Here is a 16,204-nt window from a genome sequence, read left to right as displayed (position 1 = left end):
CTGCCCAGGATGCGCTGGGGCCAGTCCAGGCTGACGGGGTCGTGGGTAGCCCCAGTAGGACCAGATCTGGGCCTTCCCCGGGACTGTGGGGGTGTCAAAGCCCTGAGCCCATGAGCACAGAGGACACTGCAGGAGAATGGGACAGGAGCCGGTGCAGAGAGGACCTGGCAGGGCTCCACAGTCGGTGCCAGTGGAGAGTGGTGGATGGGAACTGGCCCCTGGAGCCAGCCCCTCCCCAGTCGTTATCTGCAGGGTCTGAGCAGGTCAGGGAGAAAAGACAGAGAAGAAATCCACAATCAGACTGGACAGTGTATCCAGCCACCCCAGTCTGCACTGGATCCCCCTGGGCCCAGCCAGCCCGGCCTGTTCCAGATCCCCCTAGGCCAAGCCTGGCCTCCCCTATTATAACAGGGGTTCAGATGGCGACAAGATCACTGGTGAGAAAGCCCGAGATCAGCCAGACACAGGCACAAATGCACCCCAGGTACAGAGTGACATAAACACACTGACAAAACACCCATACACACACATGCACTTTGCACACACACAAACACAATTTATTTTAGTTCAGTGACACTGCACAGGGTTGGCAGGTTGGGCAGAGGATACCCCGGGCAACCAGAGGCCATCCAGGATGAGATTACAATCTGTGCTGGGGTGTTGTGTCCGGTCAGCTCCGTAACACTCCCCTGGCACCACAAACTCTACCGGGGTTGTGTTACACACCCAGAGACACTCTCCTGCACATCTGTCACACACACAAACACACACACACACACTACTAGCAGCTCTTCTCTCCAATGGAGACAGCCACGGCCATATTTTATACCATCGCAAAGCCTGCCTGTGAAGGGGAATAAAGGAGGCCATTGAAATGAAAGCCATGTTACATGCTTTAACTGTTTGTCCTTCTTTTCCTGAGCCTTAACAGCATGTTAAACAATATCCAGAGTGATATTGGGATGGAGCAGGCTGAGATCTCTGGATACCAAGCCCCGAACCTTCATTAATACTGTTGACTGTTGGACTCTTTCAGGGTCATGTTAACACCTTTGGCTCCTTGGGTCCATGCATTGCAGCGCTGCGCCCCTGTTTCTCACCCGAAGGATTGCATTCGCCCTTCTAGCTGCAGCAATCCATGGACACAGAGGTCTGACCTTGCATCTGGCTGCCTGGGATGGGGCTAGGGCCAGTCCAGGCTGCCGGGGTCATGGGCAGCCCCCGTCAGGGCCAGAGGAGGGATGTCAAAGCCCCGAGCCCGTGAGCACCAGGGGGACACTGCAGGGTGAATGGGACAGGCACCGGCGCAGAGGGGCCTGGCTGCCGCACCCCCTTGCATGAAGTGGCTTCCATTATACCCAAGGCCTACAGTTTGGGTCAATGGTTCTCAGCACCCCACTGGGCCCATCCATCCCAGCCCCCCTGTTCCAACAGGACATATCAGGGGATCAGATGGTGACAAGGTCCACAGGGACAAATGCACCTCCAGGCCCAGCGTGACACAAACACACTGAGAGAGAACACACATGTAAGCAGAGTCAGGATGAGATCTACCCTGACATCTGGTGGTACATTATGAGGAGTGGGCAAAGGAATTTTAGGAATCTGCATTTGCATTGGTAATCCCACTCCACTTAGCATAACACACAGCAGCATGGGATGGTTATTTTTACACTGTGGAATCCCCAATTTCTTTGTTATTGGGGCAGGAAGGAAAAAAAAGGGCTGTTACCTTAATTATGTGAATGAGGAACTATGAGACTGCTTTATGACAGAAATGACTTAACCTACATAAAATAGTACTTGCTAGACAAGGGACATGGGTTCCAAAACCCAGTGAAGGGAGAGAGGCTGGGGACTGGTGTGTGTACGTGATGGTATGGGCCCCTTTTGAGGGGAACACCAATTGCACATCCTCCTCTCTCCACTGTTAAAGAGCAGAGCTAATTTTGAATCCTTTAGGAGTCCATCTGGAGGCTGCTGACCTGAATTCATGTTGGGCCAAGGTGGCACTGGGGCTCCTCTACTACAAGCTGAAACCACTAAAAGAGCTAAGCTTACTGAGCTGAGATTACTGAGTGGGGGAGCCTGAAGATCGATCGCTAAGCAGCTGGCAGAGCGGAGCAGTCTGCAGCACGTTGGCGCAGCCCATGGAACAGTGAGCAGTGTGGAGCGGTTCGCGTGGACAGCTGATGCGGTTCACGGGTTGGCTGGAGGAGCGGCATAGCTGGTGGAGTGGAGCCAGTCGTGGTGAAGGCTACAGCAGAACTCCACGGAGAAGCGGGGCAGTCGGCCCTGGCCCACATAAGGTGTCCCTTAACACCCTGTGTGTGCCCCCCCCATTTCCACCCAGGCTGGGGGGGTAAAACTCTGCAGATAAACTTTTGAACTTTGGGGTGGCACTGACCAGAGACAGAGACTCTTGGGTTGTTGGACTTTGGGGTGATTGGACTTAAGACCCTAAGGGGGAAAGGACAGTGCCAAATGTACTTGGAGGTGGGTTTTTTGCTTATGGTTTGTGTATAGTCCTGTTTGTGGTGTCTCTCCAACGTGATGCCGCATTGTTTCCCTCCTTTATTAAAAGGATTTTGCTACACTTGGACTCTGTGCTTGCGAGTGGGGAAGTATTGCCTCCTAGAGGCGCCCGGGGGGGTGGTAGGTAATTGTCCCAGGTCACTGGGTGGGGGCTCGAGCCGGTTTTGCATTGTGTTATTGAAACGGAACCCCTGGATACTGAACCCGGCCCTTGTTGCTGCCAACTCAGAGGGGCAGAAGGGTTACACACACACACACTCACACACGGACACGGACACAGACATGGTATTTATTTCAGTTCAGTGACACTGCACAGGCCTGGCAGTCGGGCAGAGAATACCCTGGCCAGGAGGAGAGCCAGCCCTGGGTGGGGCGTCGCAGGCAGCCAGGGGCCATCCAGTATGCGGCTACTCACTGTGCTGTGTCCAGTCAGCTCTGTAACACTCCCCTGGCACCACAAACTCTCCAGCGGTTGTGTTACACGCCCAGAGACACTCTCAGCACAGACACACACACTCATGCACATCCATACACACTGCCCACACACACACTCCTGCACACTGTTCACTCACTCACACACAAACACACACACTCTGCAGAGGGCAGGACACAGACCCAGGAGACAGGACACCAAGCCCCAGCCAGTTCCCATCCCGCCCATGTCCCCTCCAGCCCTCACCCTTCCCCCTGGCCCTGGGGTTCAGGTGCAGCTAGGGGGTGGGGGCAGGACTGTGATCCAAGAATCTTCTGGGCACAGGCCAGGCCTGCCCCTCCCCTGGATGGGTCGCTGCCCCTCTTTTGATGACCTGCTCAGGAAACCTGGGGAGGGTCCAGGTGGGGGTTGTGATTATGGGGTACCCAGGGCACCCAGGTTATACCTGTTACAGGATAGGTTCACTGGGGCAGCTGGGTAAGGACACCTGGGTTCGAAGCAGGCTATGGGAGGGGAGTGGGGTCTTGTGGATTAGAGCTCAGGCAGGCTGGAAGCAGGGGCGGCTCTAGGAATTTGGCCGCCCCAAGCAGTCATGCCTGCGGGAGGTGCACTGGAGCCGCGGGACCAGCGGACCGCCCGCAGGCATGACTGCGGAGGGTCCGCTGGTCCCCCGGCTCTAGTGGACCTCCCACAGTTGTGGAGGGTTCGCTGGTCCCGCGGCTCCGGTGCACCTCCCGCAGGCATGACTGCGGAAGATCCACTGGACCCGCCTGCTGCCCTGCTGGCAAAATGCCGCCCCATGCACGCACTTGGCGTGCTGGAGTCTGGAGCCGGCCCTGTCTGGAAGCCAGAACCCCAGGGTTCAGGTGCACCAGATACAGGGGATGTGGGGTTCTCAGTGTCTCAGGACTCTGCCCTGTGCCTGCTTCCCTGCTAACTCCCTGCCACACCCAGCACTTCTGGGCCCCTCAGTGGGAGGAGCTGCCCCACTCTTCCCCAACTAGTCGGGCTTTATATAAGGGACTTGGTGGAGGGTAGGAGAATTAGAAACTTTCAGCTCTGCTGGCAACTGGATCCATCTCTGACGGGAGCCCCAGAACTCGGGTGAGCTGAGAAAAGACACAGCCAGGGGGGAAAAGCAGAGGGAGGGCCACTGTGGATTGACCCAGGGGGGCTGGGAGCAGAATCCAGCCCTGACCCCATTGCACTCAGGGAGTGACTCTGCATTGACTCTGGGGACTGAGATCAGAAACTTGGCAAGACAGTGAGAGGAACATGCGGGGGAGAGGGTATGTCAGGATTCCTGGGTTCTCGCCCTTGCTCTGGGTGGCGAGTGGCATCTAGTGGTCAGAGGAAGGGTGGCTGGGACTGGGAGTCAGGACAATGGATGCACTGCAGACAAAGCAGTAACGCTGAGTTCAGTTCCTGGACGGCTGCTCTGCTCGTCGTGTGCCCCCACTGGGTCTAGGAGCCTGGGGTTCATTCACTGTTTCTTAGGATGTGGATTTCCAAGCCCCCCGCAGATGCAGGCCAAACCCTGGGGTATGTCCATGGGACTTGGGAACCCAGAGGGAGCTGAAAACCCCCAACGTTAACTTTTCACTGCTCAGCCTCCCCACCTGTAACAGGGGGAGAAGAACCCTTCCCTTCCCTGCTCCCTGCGCAGCGTGAGCTCTGCCTGCATTTCACTCTGTGTCTGGGACACTCCGAGCAAAAAAGCATCTCAGTCGGAGTCTGTGCAGCACCTGCCAGAATGTGGCCCATTCCCAGCTTCTGGCAAACAGAGGCTAGGGACACCACCCTGCCCATCCTAGCTAATAGCCATTGATGGACGTATCCTCCATGAATTTTACTTCTTTTCTGAATCCTGTTATAGTCTTGGGCTTCATAACATCCTCTGGCAAGGAGTTCCACAGGATGACTATAGGTTGTGTGAAGAAATGCTTCCTTTTGTTTGTTTTAAACCTACTGCCTATTAATTTCATTTGGTGGCCTCCAGTTCCTGTGTTATGAGAAGGAGTAAATAACACTTCCTTATTTACTTTCTCCACACCAGTCATGATTGTATAGACCTCTGTCATATCCCCCCTTAGTCATCTCTTTTCCATGCTAAAAAGTCTCAGTCTTATTAATCAAACCTCATACAGCAGCCATTTCATACCCCTAATCATTTTTGTTGCCTTCTTCTGAACCTTTTCCAAGTACAATATATCTTTTGTGAGATAGGGTGGCCACATCTGCATGCAGTATTCAAGATGTGGGCGTACCTTGGATTTATATAGAGGCAACATGATATTATATAGAGGCAACATGTCTTATTATCTATCCCTTTCTTAATGATTCCCAACATTCTCTTAGCTTTTTTGACTGCTGCTGCACATTGCGTGGATGTTTGTAGGGAGCTATCCACAATGACTCCAAGGTTCTTTCTTGAGTGGTAACAGCTAATTTAGACCCCATCATTGTATATGTATAGTTAGGATTATGTTTTCCAATGTGCATTACTTTGCACTTATCAACACTGAATTTCATCTACCATTTTCATGCCCAGTCACCCAGTTTTGTGAGATCTCTTTGCAATTCTTCACAGTCTGCTTTGGACTAAACTACCCTTGTAATTTTGTATCATCTTAACACTTTGCCACCTCACTGTTTACCCCCTTTCCCAGATCATGAATGAATATGTTGAATAGGACTGGTTCCGGTACAGACCCCTGGTGGACACCACTATTTACCTCTCTCCATTCTGAGAACTAACCATTTATTCCTACCCTTTGTTTCCTATCTTTTAACCAGTTACCAGTCCAGGAGAGAACCTTCCCTCTTATCCCATGACAGCTTACTTTGGATAAGAGCCTTTGGCGAGGGACCTTGTCAAAGTTTTTCTGAAAGTCTAAATACACTATAACCACTGGATCCCCATTGTCCACATGCTTTTTGACACCCCCCACCAAAGATTTCTAGTAGATTGGTGAGGCATGATTTCCCTTTACAAAAAACATGTTGACTGTTCCCCCAAAATTATGTTCATCTAGGTGTCTGACATTTCTGTTCTTTACTAGAGTTTCAAACAGTTTGCCCAGTACGGAAGTCAGGCTTACCGGCCTGTAATTGTGGGGGTCACCTCTGAAGCCCTTTTTAAAAATTGGCATCACATTAGCTATCCTCCAGTCATTTGGTACAGATGCTAATTTAAATGATAGGTTACAGACTACAGTTAGTAGTTCTGCAGTTTCACACTGGAGTTCCTTCAGAACTCCTGGGTGAATCCCATCTGGTCCTGGTGACTTATTACTGTTTAATTTATCAATTTGTTCCCAAACCTCCTCTAATGACACCTCAATCTGGGACAGTTCCTCTGATTTGTCACCTAAAGAGAATGGCTCAGGTTTGGGAACCTCCCTCACATCCTCATCCGTGAAGACTGATGCAAAGAATTCATTTAGTTTCTCCACAATAGCCTTGAGTGCTCCTTTATCATCTTGATCATCCAGTGGCCCCTCTAGTTGTTTAGCAGGCTTCCTGCTTCTGAGGTACTTAAAAAAATGTTGCTATTACTTTTGGAGTCTTTGGCTAACTGTTCTTCAAATTCTTTTTTGGCCTTCCTAATTACATTTTTGCACTTCATTTGCCAGAGTTTATGCTCCTTTCTATTTTCTTCACTAGGATTTAACTTCCACTTTTTAAAGGATGCCTTTTTGCCTCTGACTGCTTCTTTTACTTTGTTGTTTAGCCAATGTGGCTCATTTTTGGTTTTCTTACTATGGTGTTTAATTTGGGGTTTACATTTAAGTGGAGCCTCTATTATGGTGTCTTTAAAAAGTTTCCGTGCAGCTTGCAAGGGTTTCACTTTTGGCCCTTTACCTTTTAATTTCTGTTTAACTAACCTCCTCCTTTTTGTATAGTTCCTCTTTCTGAAATTAAACGCTACAGTGTTCAGCCACTGTGGTGTTTTCCCTGCCACATAAATGTTAATTTTAATTATATTATGGTCACTATTACCAAGGGTCCAGCTATATTCACCTCTTGGACCAGATCCTGTGCTCCACTTAGGACTGAATCAGGAATTGCCTCTCCTCTGGTGGGTTCCAGGACTAGCTGCTCCAAGGAGCAGTCATTTAAGGTGTCAAGAAACTTTATTGCTATATAGACTTTAGCAATACAATTGAGGTTTGGCAGCAGTAGGAGCAGGGTGAACACGTGAGGGAAGGAATTAAAAGAGAGAGAACATGGTGGAGCAGAGACCAAAGACAGAGGCGCTGCCGAGGGAGATTTAAACTCAGTGCGACACAGAGAGCAGACAGGCTGTAAGTGACTGGGGAAGCCCCCCGGGGGGGGGAGGAGGGGCTGGCGGTGGGAAGACAGACTTAACCACAATTATACAGAACACAGCAAAATCTTATCTATGATCTAACTTAACCAAGACTACACAAATTAGCAAGTAACAAAACACAATGCAACAATTCTCTAAGCCGAACTTACCGAGTACAATGCAAACAATTTTCTAAACCTAACTTAACCACAGCTATGCAAAATGAAATTACAATTTATCTAGACTAAAGGCTAAACCTAACCTAATGGGTGCACCTTATACTAGGGGTAGTTTCAGAGGGCAGAGTGGTGTGTGCCCAGGATACAGCTCCAAGAGAGGCACAGCTTGGCAGCGGCACAGGCTTATTTTTAGCAGCAAAGGCACTGCGGAGCTAGAAGCAGAGCAGTTACAGAACACAGACCACGGAGTTAGCTTGGGTCCGTCTGCTGGGGAAACAAGGCCAGCAGCTAGGACAGGGGGAGTTTGCAAGAGAGAGTTCTTACCAATCCCCAAAGCAGCAGCAGCAGGAACAGCAGTTTCAGCATCAGAGGACGCAGAGAGGACTCGATTCGCTTACAATAATCAGGAGATTTCCAGGCAAAATTTGTTGTTTGTGGGAGGGGAGTTTAAAGCGGGGCTATGCTCAAAAACAAACGAGAGCAGGGAGAGGGCCCCCAAAGACCCCTAGCTGATCAGACCAGGTGGCAAAGCAAGGACCTTCTCCGGGGGTCTGATCAGAAAATGTCTGTTTTTAAAGGCAAACTCAGGCAGCTTCCCGCCAGTAACTCTGATTGGTTCCCCTTCTCACAGGGAGGAGAGAAGGCAGGGAAAAACTGCAGGTACGCATAGGCATGCCTGGGCATGTTTTAAGCCACAGGTATGACTCATATGCTCAGCTATTTGGCCATTTTAGGTCTTGCATTTTTGGGCAGCGCCCCCTACACCGAGCTGGGTCCGAACAAAGAAGCTAGACAAAGGAGCAAAAAAGCCCCCCTCCCTGAGCAGAGCAATGGCTCCAGTCACTCTGCACGAGCCATCCCCATGAGCAGGGCCAGGCTGTGACTTTTGTTAGCCCAAGGCCGGGAGGGGCGGCCACACAGGACAAACAGAAAGGAGAGAAAAAAAAGGAATGCAGCAGGGGGACAGCTATAACAGACAGCCCCCAGCTCCATCAGCCTGGACCAGCCCAAGCCGATCCTGGGCCGGGAGTGAGACCCAAGGGCCTGTCCCATGCTGCCCAGACTCACTGGTGGGTAGAGTTGCCAACTTTCTAATCGCACAAAACTGAACACCCAAACCCTACCCCTTCCCCGAGGCCCTGCCCCTTCCCCGAGGCCCCGCCCCTTCCCTGTGGCCCACCCCTGCTCACCGCAGTCCCCATCCCTCAGTGGCTCGCACTCCCCCACTCTCACTCACTTTCACTGGGCTGGGGCACAGGGTCGGGTTGTGAGAGGGGGTGAGGGGCTGGGGATGAGGGATTTGGGGTGCAGCTAGGGGGGTGACCAAGGTGTGATGGTGTACTCCATAAGTCTTCATGGGAATATGCTTATGAATATATATATGATTGTGATACAGCATGGCCAGAGGGCAGCAGGAGAGGGTTAGAAAGGAGCCTTATTCCCTGTAAGGGGAAGAAAGTTTGCTATAAATTAACTAGAGCACCTGATGCCAATTAAAGCACCTGAAGCCAATCACATGATAAAAACCCGTGCTTCAATCAGACAGTGTGGGAGTAGGAGCAGAAAGGATTGGTGTTGAAGCAGAGGATAGTCTGGAGAAGTGCTGTGGTGGGCTAAGAAGTCCAAGACCCCAAGTAAAGGGACACCTGGCTTGTGCAGAGGGAGAGCAGGTCTTTGGCAGGGTATGTAGGTGCCATGTGATAAAAATAATAACTCTCCTATATTTGGGGAAGAGTTGGGTGGGAGATGAGGGGATAGAGTGGGATGGGATCATGAGTTGTGGTGGTTTTTGGGTGGCAGAGTGGGGTGGGAGGGTATAATGGCAGGTTTGGGGTTCAGGTCCTGGAGGTTCCATGGAGGAGGCAGATTCCCAGCCAGCGCTGTCTTCATCCATCTCCCCCCCCCACCTCCCTGCAGGTTGAACTAGTGACAGAGATGGCCATGGCCCCAAGGGGACCCCGCCTCACGCTCCTGCTGCCCCTCATCCTGCTGGCTGCCACCCTGGCCCAGCTCAGCGAAGGTGCCAGCTACCGGCAGTTTGTGAGACAACACGTTGACCACCCCAAGACCAGAGCGCCCAATGACAGGATCTACTGCAACCTCCTGATGCAGCGACGGGGCCTGACCAGACCCCAGTGCAAACCCACCAACACCTTCATCCACACCTCCACCCACCAGCTCCGAAACATCTGTGGCAGGGGAGGGAGACCTGTTAGTGGCAACCTCCGCGACAGCATCAGATCATTCAGCGTCACCACGTGCCGGGTGCTGCCTGGCTCCCAACCAGGGCGTTGTAGATACAGAGCTGCAACTGGAGTCACCAGAGTCCGCGTGGCCTGTGTCCGGCGGCTGCCCGTGCACTTGGAGCCAACATATCTGCCATGAGCAGGGAGCACGGGATCCCCCTGCTGTCCCCCACCCCCCTTTCACTCATAGGCAGCCCTCTTTCATTGGGGGCTCTCCTGCCCTGTCCCTGCCCCTCCTCGGCAGTGCCTGCCATGAGTCTCCACTGGGACATTCAGCCTCTCCCCCCTATTCCATGGGTCAGCAGCTTGGGGCCTGCAGGGTGATTTCCAATTCTGGGTGCCCAGTTCCCATCCACACAACTGAAAATCTGGGTGCCCAGCCCCCCTGGCTGGCACTGAGACCCTCAGACTGAGCCCCAGCACCTGCCTCGCTGGGCAGGATTCAAACACAGCTGGTCTGCACTTGGGCTGGGCTGCCCGAGCCACCAGGAGGGGAAGATGCCAAGCGGCTCTGAAACCCCAGACTGATTTGGTTCGGGTGCCCAATTTTAGTCTCCCAGGATAGATCAAAATTCCCATGAACCCCTTGATGGCCGCCCCTTCGCCATCCCCCACTCCCTGCTCCCCTAATGCCCATTATACAGTATAGCCGCCCCTTCCCCAACCCCGCCCTCTGCTGCCCCCTATTGCCCATTATACAGTACAGCCGCCCCTTCCCCACCCCCACCCTCTGCTGCCCCTAGTGCCCATTATACAGTATAGCCGCCCCTTCCCTGCCCCCACCCTCTGCTGCCCCTAGTGCCCATTATACAGTATAGCCACCCCTTCCCCACCCCACTCTCTACTGCCCCCTAGTGCCCGTTATACAGTATAGCCGCCCCTTCCCCGCCCCCACCCTCTGCTGCCCCCTAGTGCCCATTATACAGTACAGCCGCCCCTTCCCTGCCCCCACCCTCTGCTGCCCCCTAGTGCCCATTATACAGCACAGCCGCCCTTCCTGCCACACCCTCTGCTGCCCCTAGTGCCCATTATACAGTAAAGCCGCCCCTTCCCTGCCCCACCTCTGCTGCCCCTAGTGCCCATTATACAGTATAGCCGCCCTTCCCCACCCCCAGCCTCTGCTGCCCCTAGTGCCCATTATACAGCACAGCCGCCCCTTCCCTGCCCCCACCCTCTGCTGCCCCTAGTGCCCATTATACAGTATAGCTGCCCTTCCCGCCCCACCCTCTGCTACCCCTAGTGCCCATTATACAGTACAGCCGCCCTTCCCCGCCCCCACCCTCTGCTGTCCCCTAGTGCCAATTATACAGTATAGCCGCCCCTTCCCCAACCCCACCCTCTGCTGCCCCTAGTGCCCATTATACTGTACAGTCCTTCCCCATCCCTGATCCACTGGATGCTGTGCGGGTGTTGTCTCAGGCTGAGCCCTGGGGAAGCTGTCACTGAGTTCAGTTTTCTCCCTGCTTCTTGCAATAAAATACTTTCCTGCAAACGCAGAATGAGGGGGAGAGTGTTTGTGGAGGCTGGGTGCAGAGTCACTGGTTATCCAGCGTTATTTAACCCTAGCAGCATGTCAGAAATCCAGCTAGATTGCTCAGAGAATGGTATAAGGTGCAGCAGCTCTGATCCAGCCCTAGTTTTGGGGGACCAGCTGGCTTAGGGGGCTGGGGAGTGCAATCCTTTTCCCCTTTAGGGGGCACTGGCTCTGATCTGGCCCCAGAACTGGCTGGCTCAAGGAGGTGGGGATTGGATATGAGGCCTTTCCCTTTCAGAGGCCCTGCCACTAGTCCCTGGATGGCCCCTGGCTTGGCGGCTCGGTGGCAGTCAGGGAATGGGGTACAGGACCTCTTTTTTTGCAGGGTGCCAGCTGCAATGACCCAGCTCAGCAGGGTCTGACTGGCTCTGGGTGCTTATCTGGGAGGGGAATTCAGGAACAAATAGGTTTCCTCTGAGGTTTGCCAGTGAATGGCTCAGCTGCTTGCAGCCAAAGTCTCCACGGGGCTGGAAGAGTCCCCAGACCCCACGGCCACCGATGGGGCTCTGTCCCAGACAGGTTTGCAATACGGAGGTAGAGCTGGACTCTCCTGCCCCTGCCCCTGCTCTGCAGCTCCCAGGAACAGTAGGGCATGTAGGGCAGCCATCACCACCGCAGCGCCCCTTTGCCGTGACACAGCACTCGGCCCCCCCAAGCCCTTTACACAGACTGGGCCAGAATCTTCCCCCATATCCCACAGGTGTGGAAAACCAAGGCAGAGATGGGGAGGTGGCTCTGTCTTGCTCACACAGAAGTCAGTGGCAGTGCAGGGAGATGGGAATATTTATAGGGGAAGCGCTTGGGTCCTGGAGGATCCCCAGCTCAGCACTCAGTGCTGTGATCACCTAAGCCAAGCGTTGTTAGTGCGTATCTCCCTGGGGCAGCCTAGTCCCCTGCTGTCATGCACGAAACTGTCCTGAACTGAGGCTGGTTTGTGAAGGCCCTATGCTCTCCTCGATGGCCTGGCGCGGGTGATAGCTCCTGGAGATCAGTCCCACCCACGCAGGGAATTTTCTGGGGGGGAAATCAGAAAACTGAAGGGGAGACAGGGAGGATACGGCCGCACTGCATTGTGACCCTGGGCTGGGGGACTTGCCTTACCTTTGGCAGCATGGTGACGGGTATAAGAGAGCAGGGGAGCCTAAAACTCCACAAACAGCCTGCCACTACCGGGGTGTGGGGGCTATGGGGCTCCAGGCACTACCCCACGCCTCAAGCACCGGCTCTGCACTCCCATTGGATGTAAACCATGGCCTATGGGAGCTGGGGGGGCAGTGCCTGCACATCAGAGCAATTCACAGAGCCTCCTGCCCCCTCTCCATGCCTAGGAGCCAGACCTGCTGGCCGTTTCCAGGGTGCAGCATGGAGGCAGGACAGGCAGGGAGCATACCTTTGCCCTGTTATGCCGCTGACTGGGAGCCGCCCGAGGTAAGCCCATGCCCCAACCCCGAGCCGCAACCCCCTGACTCAGCCCCGAGCCCCCACCAAATCCAGAGCCCCCTCCTGCACCCCAAACCCCTCATCCCTGGGCCCACTCCAGAGCCTGTACACCCAGCTGGAGCCCTCACACCCCCCTGCAGCCCAACCTCCTGCCCCAGCCCAGAGCCCATCCCACACCCTAAGCCCCTTATACCCGGCCCCACCCCAGAACCCAAAGCCCCAGCCCAGAGCCCAGACCTCCTCCTTCACCCCAACCCCCTGCCTCAACGGACGGCCCCCTCCCACACTCTGAATACCTTGTATGACAGGTTGGATCACAGAAAGCCCCTAGGGTTGCCACCTGATGTGCCCAAACTACTTCTGCTCCTGCTTTCCTGCCCTAGCAGCTTAGGACTTCAGTGCCCTGCCTGGTTTGAGACAGACCCGTTAGCCTGCTGCAAACCCAGACCCAGGTCTGAACCACATGCCCCCAAGCTGCAGACTTAACTGAAAGGAACTCACAGAAGTGTTCTTGTCTTTAACACTCAGATGCCCAACTCCCAATGGGCTTCAAACCCCCAATAAATCCACTCATAAATTGTTCACCCTCTATAACACTGATAGAGAGATATGCACAGCTGTTCCCTCCTCCCAAGTATTAATACATACTCTGGGTAATTAATAAGTAAAAGTGATTTTATTAAATACAGAAAGGAGGATTTATGTGGTTCCAAGCGGTAACAGGCAGAACAAAGTGAATTGCCAAGCCAAATAAAATAAAACATGCAAGTCTAAGTCTAGTACAGTAATAAAAATTGAATATAGATAAAATTCTCACCCATTAAGTTTCCTTTTATAGACTAATCTCCTTCTAGTCTGGGTCCAGCAATCACTCGCACCCCTTGCAGTCGCTGTCCTTTGTTCCAGTTTCTTTCAGGTATCGTTGGGATGGAGAGGCTCTCTCTTTAGCCAGGTGAAGACAAAATGGAGGGGTCTCCCAGGGGTTTAAATAGACTTTCTCTTGTGGGTGGAGACCCCCTCCTCTCTCCTATGCAAAGTCCAGCTCCAAGATGCAGTTTTGGAGTCACATGGGCAAGTCACATTTCCATGCATGACTGAGTTTCTTACCAGCCAAGCCACATTCCTGGGAAACCTCTGATGTGAATTGGCATCTTCGAATTCATTGTTGGCTTAAGTAGTTCTTGATTGGGCACATTAATTTGCACATTCCTTTCTCAAAAGAAACCAAGCAACTATACAGCCAATATTCCTAACTTCAAGTACAAAAATGATACATGCATACAAATAGGATGAATGTAGACCATGACCTTCACAGAGATATGTTACATGGCATATGTAGCATAAAACATATTCCAGTTATATCATTGTGAGGGCAGCAGGAGAGGGTTAGAAGGGAGCCTTATTCCCTGTAAGGGGAAGAAAGTTTGCTATAGATTAATTAGAGCACCTGACGCCAATTAGAGCACCTGCAATCAGTCACATGATAAAAACCCCTGCTTCAATCAGACAGTGTGGGAGTTGGAGCAGAAAGGATTGGTGTTGAAGCAGAGACCAGTCTGGAGAAGTGCTGCAGTGGGCTAAGAAGTCCTAGACTCTAGGTAAGGGGCACCTGGCTTGTGCAGAGGGAGGGCAGAAAGCCCCCCACAAGCTGAAGGGCAGGAGAGGGAAGTAGCCCAGGGGAAGGAACCGTCAGTTCAAGTGGTTCACCACTATCCTCAGGGCCCCTGGGCTGGGACCTGGAGTAGAGGGTGGGCCCAGGTCCCTCCCTCTCCACTCCCCTCCTCTAGGACACTAGTGGGGCAATTAATATTCCAATTTAGGGGCAAGAAATGGGGCCCTGAACCCCCCTCAAAGAAGAGAAAGCATGAGACCCATCATAATAGTGCCGGCAATTTGTCACAACGGAGAATATGACCCAATAACTATGATTTGACAAGAGCCTATTTTCTTACATCATTGGGGCTCTTGGCTTATGACAAGGAAAAACATGAAAAGCAAGACATCTTTTTCAGCAGTTTCTTCATAGCTTTGTCCTTTTTCTCCTTCTTCTGACTTGCAGTGTTTTGCTTTCTCACTTGGTTGACAATAAATTTAGGAATCTGAAAGAATATGCATCTTAATTATCAACACACAAATTCCTTGAAAAACTCAACACCTACCAAAACTTTCTAAGTGACAGGCTGTCAGATGGGCCTTGCAAAAGCTAATATTTATTTCCAGTAACAAACACTCATGAACAGTCTAAGGCCTAGACCCCACATTTGGGATCTGCTGGTGTTGAAATTAATGAGGCTATTGAAGGAATAAGGTCTCAACATGAGTATGATTGGCAGAACTAGGCCCTCACATAGTGTCTCTACTTCCCTGAATCAAAAAATATTAAATAGGGAATCTGTATTACAGACTTTGCCCCATAATAATTCTGTAAGTGTGAGACTGTTGGAGGAGATTGGAGATTGTTTTATGTAGCTAGTGGAAAACAAAGCCCCAGATTTCACACATCCTGCTTGTAGGTCTTTCATAGGAACTGTCATGACATAACTAATTTTCTCAAAGGACGCCTGGCCCTATACATAAATACATTTCAAAACAGGCGACAAAGATCTTGAGGTTGAAAGAAACAAATTACTCATTAGATGGGTCATTGTTATAGACTATACACAGGTATCCCACTTGTGATACCACATGTGGCAAATTGCCAGCACTATTATGAAGGGTCTCACGCTTTCTCTTCTTTGTGGGGGGGGGTTCAGGGTCCCATTTCGTGCCCCTAAATTGGAATATTAATTGCCCCACTAGTGTCCTAGAAGAGGGGAGTGGAGAGTGGTTGTGCATGTGTTCCTGTATGAGCGTGGTCATCAGGCAACCTGCCCTTGGTGTCGTTGTTGAATAACTATTTGTATCTGTATCAGAGGGGTAGCCATGTTAGTCTGGATCTGCAAAAGCAGCAAAGAATCCTGTGGCACCTCATAGCCTAACAGACGTATTGGAACATGAGCTTTCGTGGGTGAATACCCACTTCGTTGCACGCATCCGATGAAGTGGGTATTCACCCACGAAAGCTCATGCTCCAATACGTCTGTTAGTCTATAAGGTGCCACAGGACTCTTTGTTGCTTTTACATTTGTATCTGTTGATTGTCATGCCACTCAAGTACTGATAAACAGAATTGTGTGTATCTGTGTGTGTGACAGAAAGACAATGTGTCTGCACACTGAGTGTGTCTGTGTAGAGTGCATGCATGTGTGTCTAAGGTGCATGCACGTCTGCATGAGGAAATGCACATTGGGATGTAAAAGGTGTGTGTGCATAAAGTGTGTGTGTCAGAGAGGCCAGGTCAACATTGCAAAGGTTTGCCGGCATAACTGTGCTGCTCAGAGGGGTGTAGAAAATCACACCCCTGACTCACAGACCTGTGCTGGCAAAAGCCCCTGTGCAGATGCTGATAGAAGAGACCTTTTGCCAGAAGGTGGCTATTTATCACGGCTCCACTAGGGGGCTCTGCCAATACAGCTCTGCTGGCCC

General features: G+C 52.1%; 2 protein-coding genes across 4 annotated transcripts in view; one reads left to right on the top strand and one right to left on the bottom strand.

Annotated features, from left to right (window-relative positions):
- The window catches only part of LOC120379758 (ribonuclease-like), a 67,986-nt gene that overhangs the window by 23,462 nt on the left and 28,320 nt on the right, over positions 1-16,204 (bottom strand). The gene's annotated exons all lie outside the window — the stretch shown is intronic.
- LOC120379760 (ribonuclease-like) lies at positions 4,037-10,351 on the top strand. Of its 3 annotated transcripts, none has more exons than XM_039497271.1 (2): positions 4,037-4,072; positions 9,377-10,351. In XM_039497271.1, exon 2 carries the CDS (start codon positions 9,395-9,397, stop codon positions 9,842-9,844), a length of 450 nt encoding a protein of 149 aa, XP_039353205.1. In that variant the 5' UTR covers positions 4,037-4,072; positions 9,377-9,394; the 3' UTR covers positions 9,845-10,351. The 3 variants fall into 3 exon arrangements, with proteins under 3 accessions (XP_039353205.1, XP_039353206.1, XP_039353204.1); XM_039497272.1 differs by lacking the exon at positions 4,037-4,072 and adding an exon at positions 7,204-7,275; XM_039497270.1 differs by lacking the exon at positions 4,037-4,072 and adding an exon at positions 9,022-9,141.

Source organism: Mauremys reevesii, linkage group 13 (assembly GCF_016161935.1).
Source record: "Mauremys reevesii isolate NIE-2019 linkage group 13, ASM1616193v1, whole genome shotgun sequence".
Lineage (NCBI taxonomy): Eukaryota > Metazoa > Chordata > Testudines > Geoemydidae > Mauremys > Mauremys reevesii.
The sequence above is the reverse complement of the archived record's forward strand: the minus strand, read 5'-3'. Positions and strand labels throughout refer to the sequence as shown.

What these genes read in the sequence shown, in the direction of transcription:
- LOC120379760 (XM_039497271.1), top strand. Translation starts at nt 9,395, where the DNA reads ATGGCCATGGCCCCAAGGGGACCCCGCCTCACGCTCCTGCTGCCCCTC.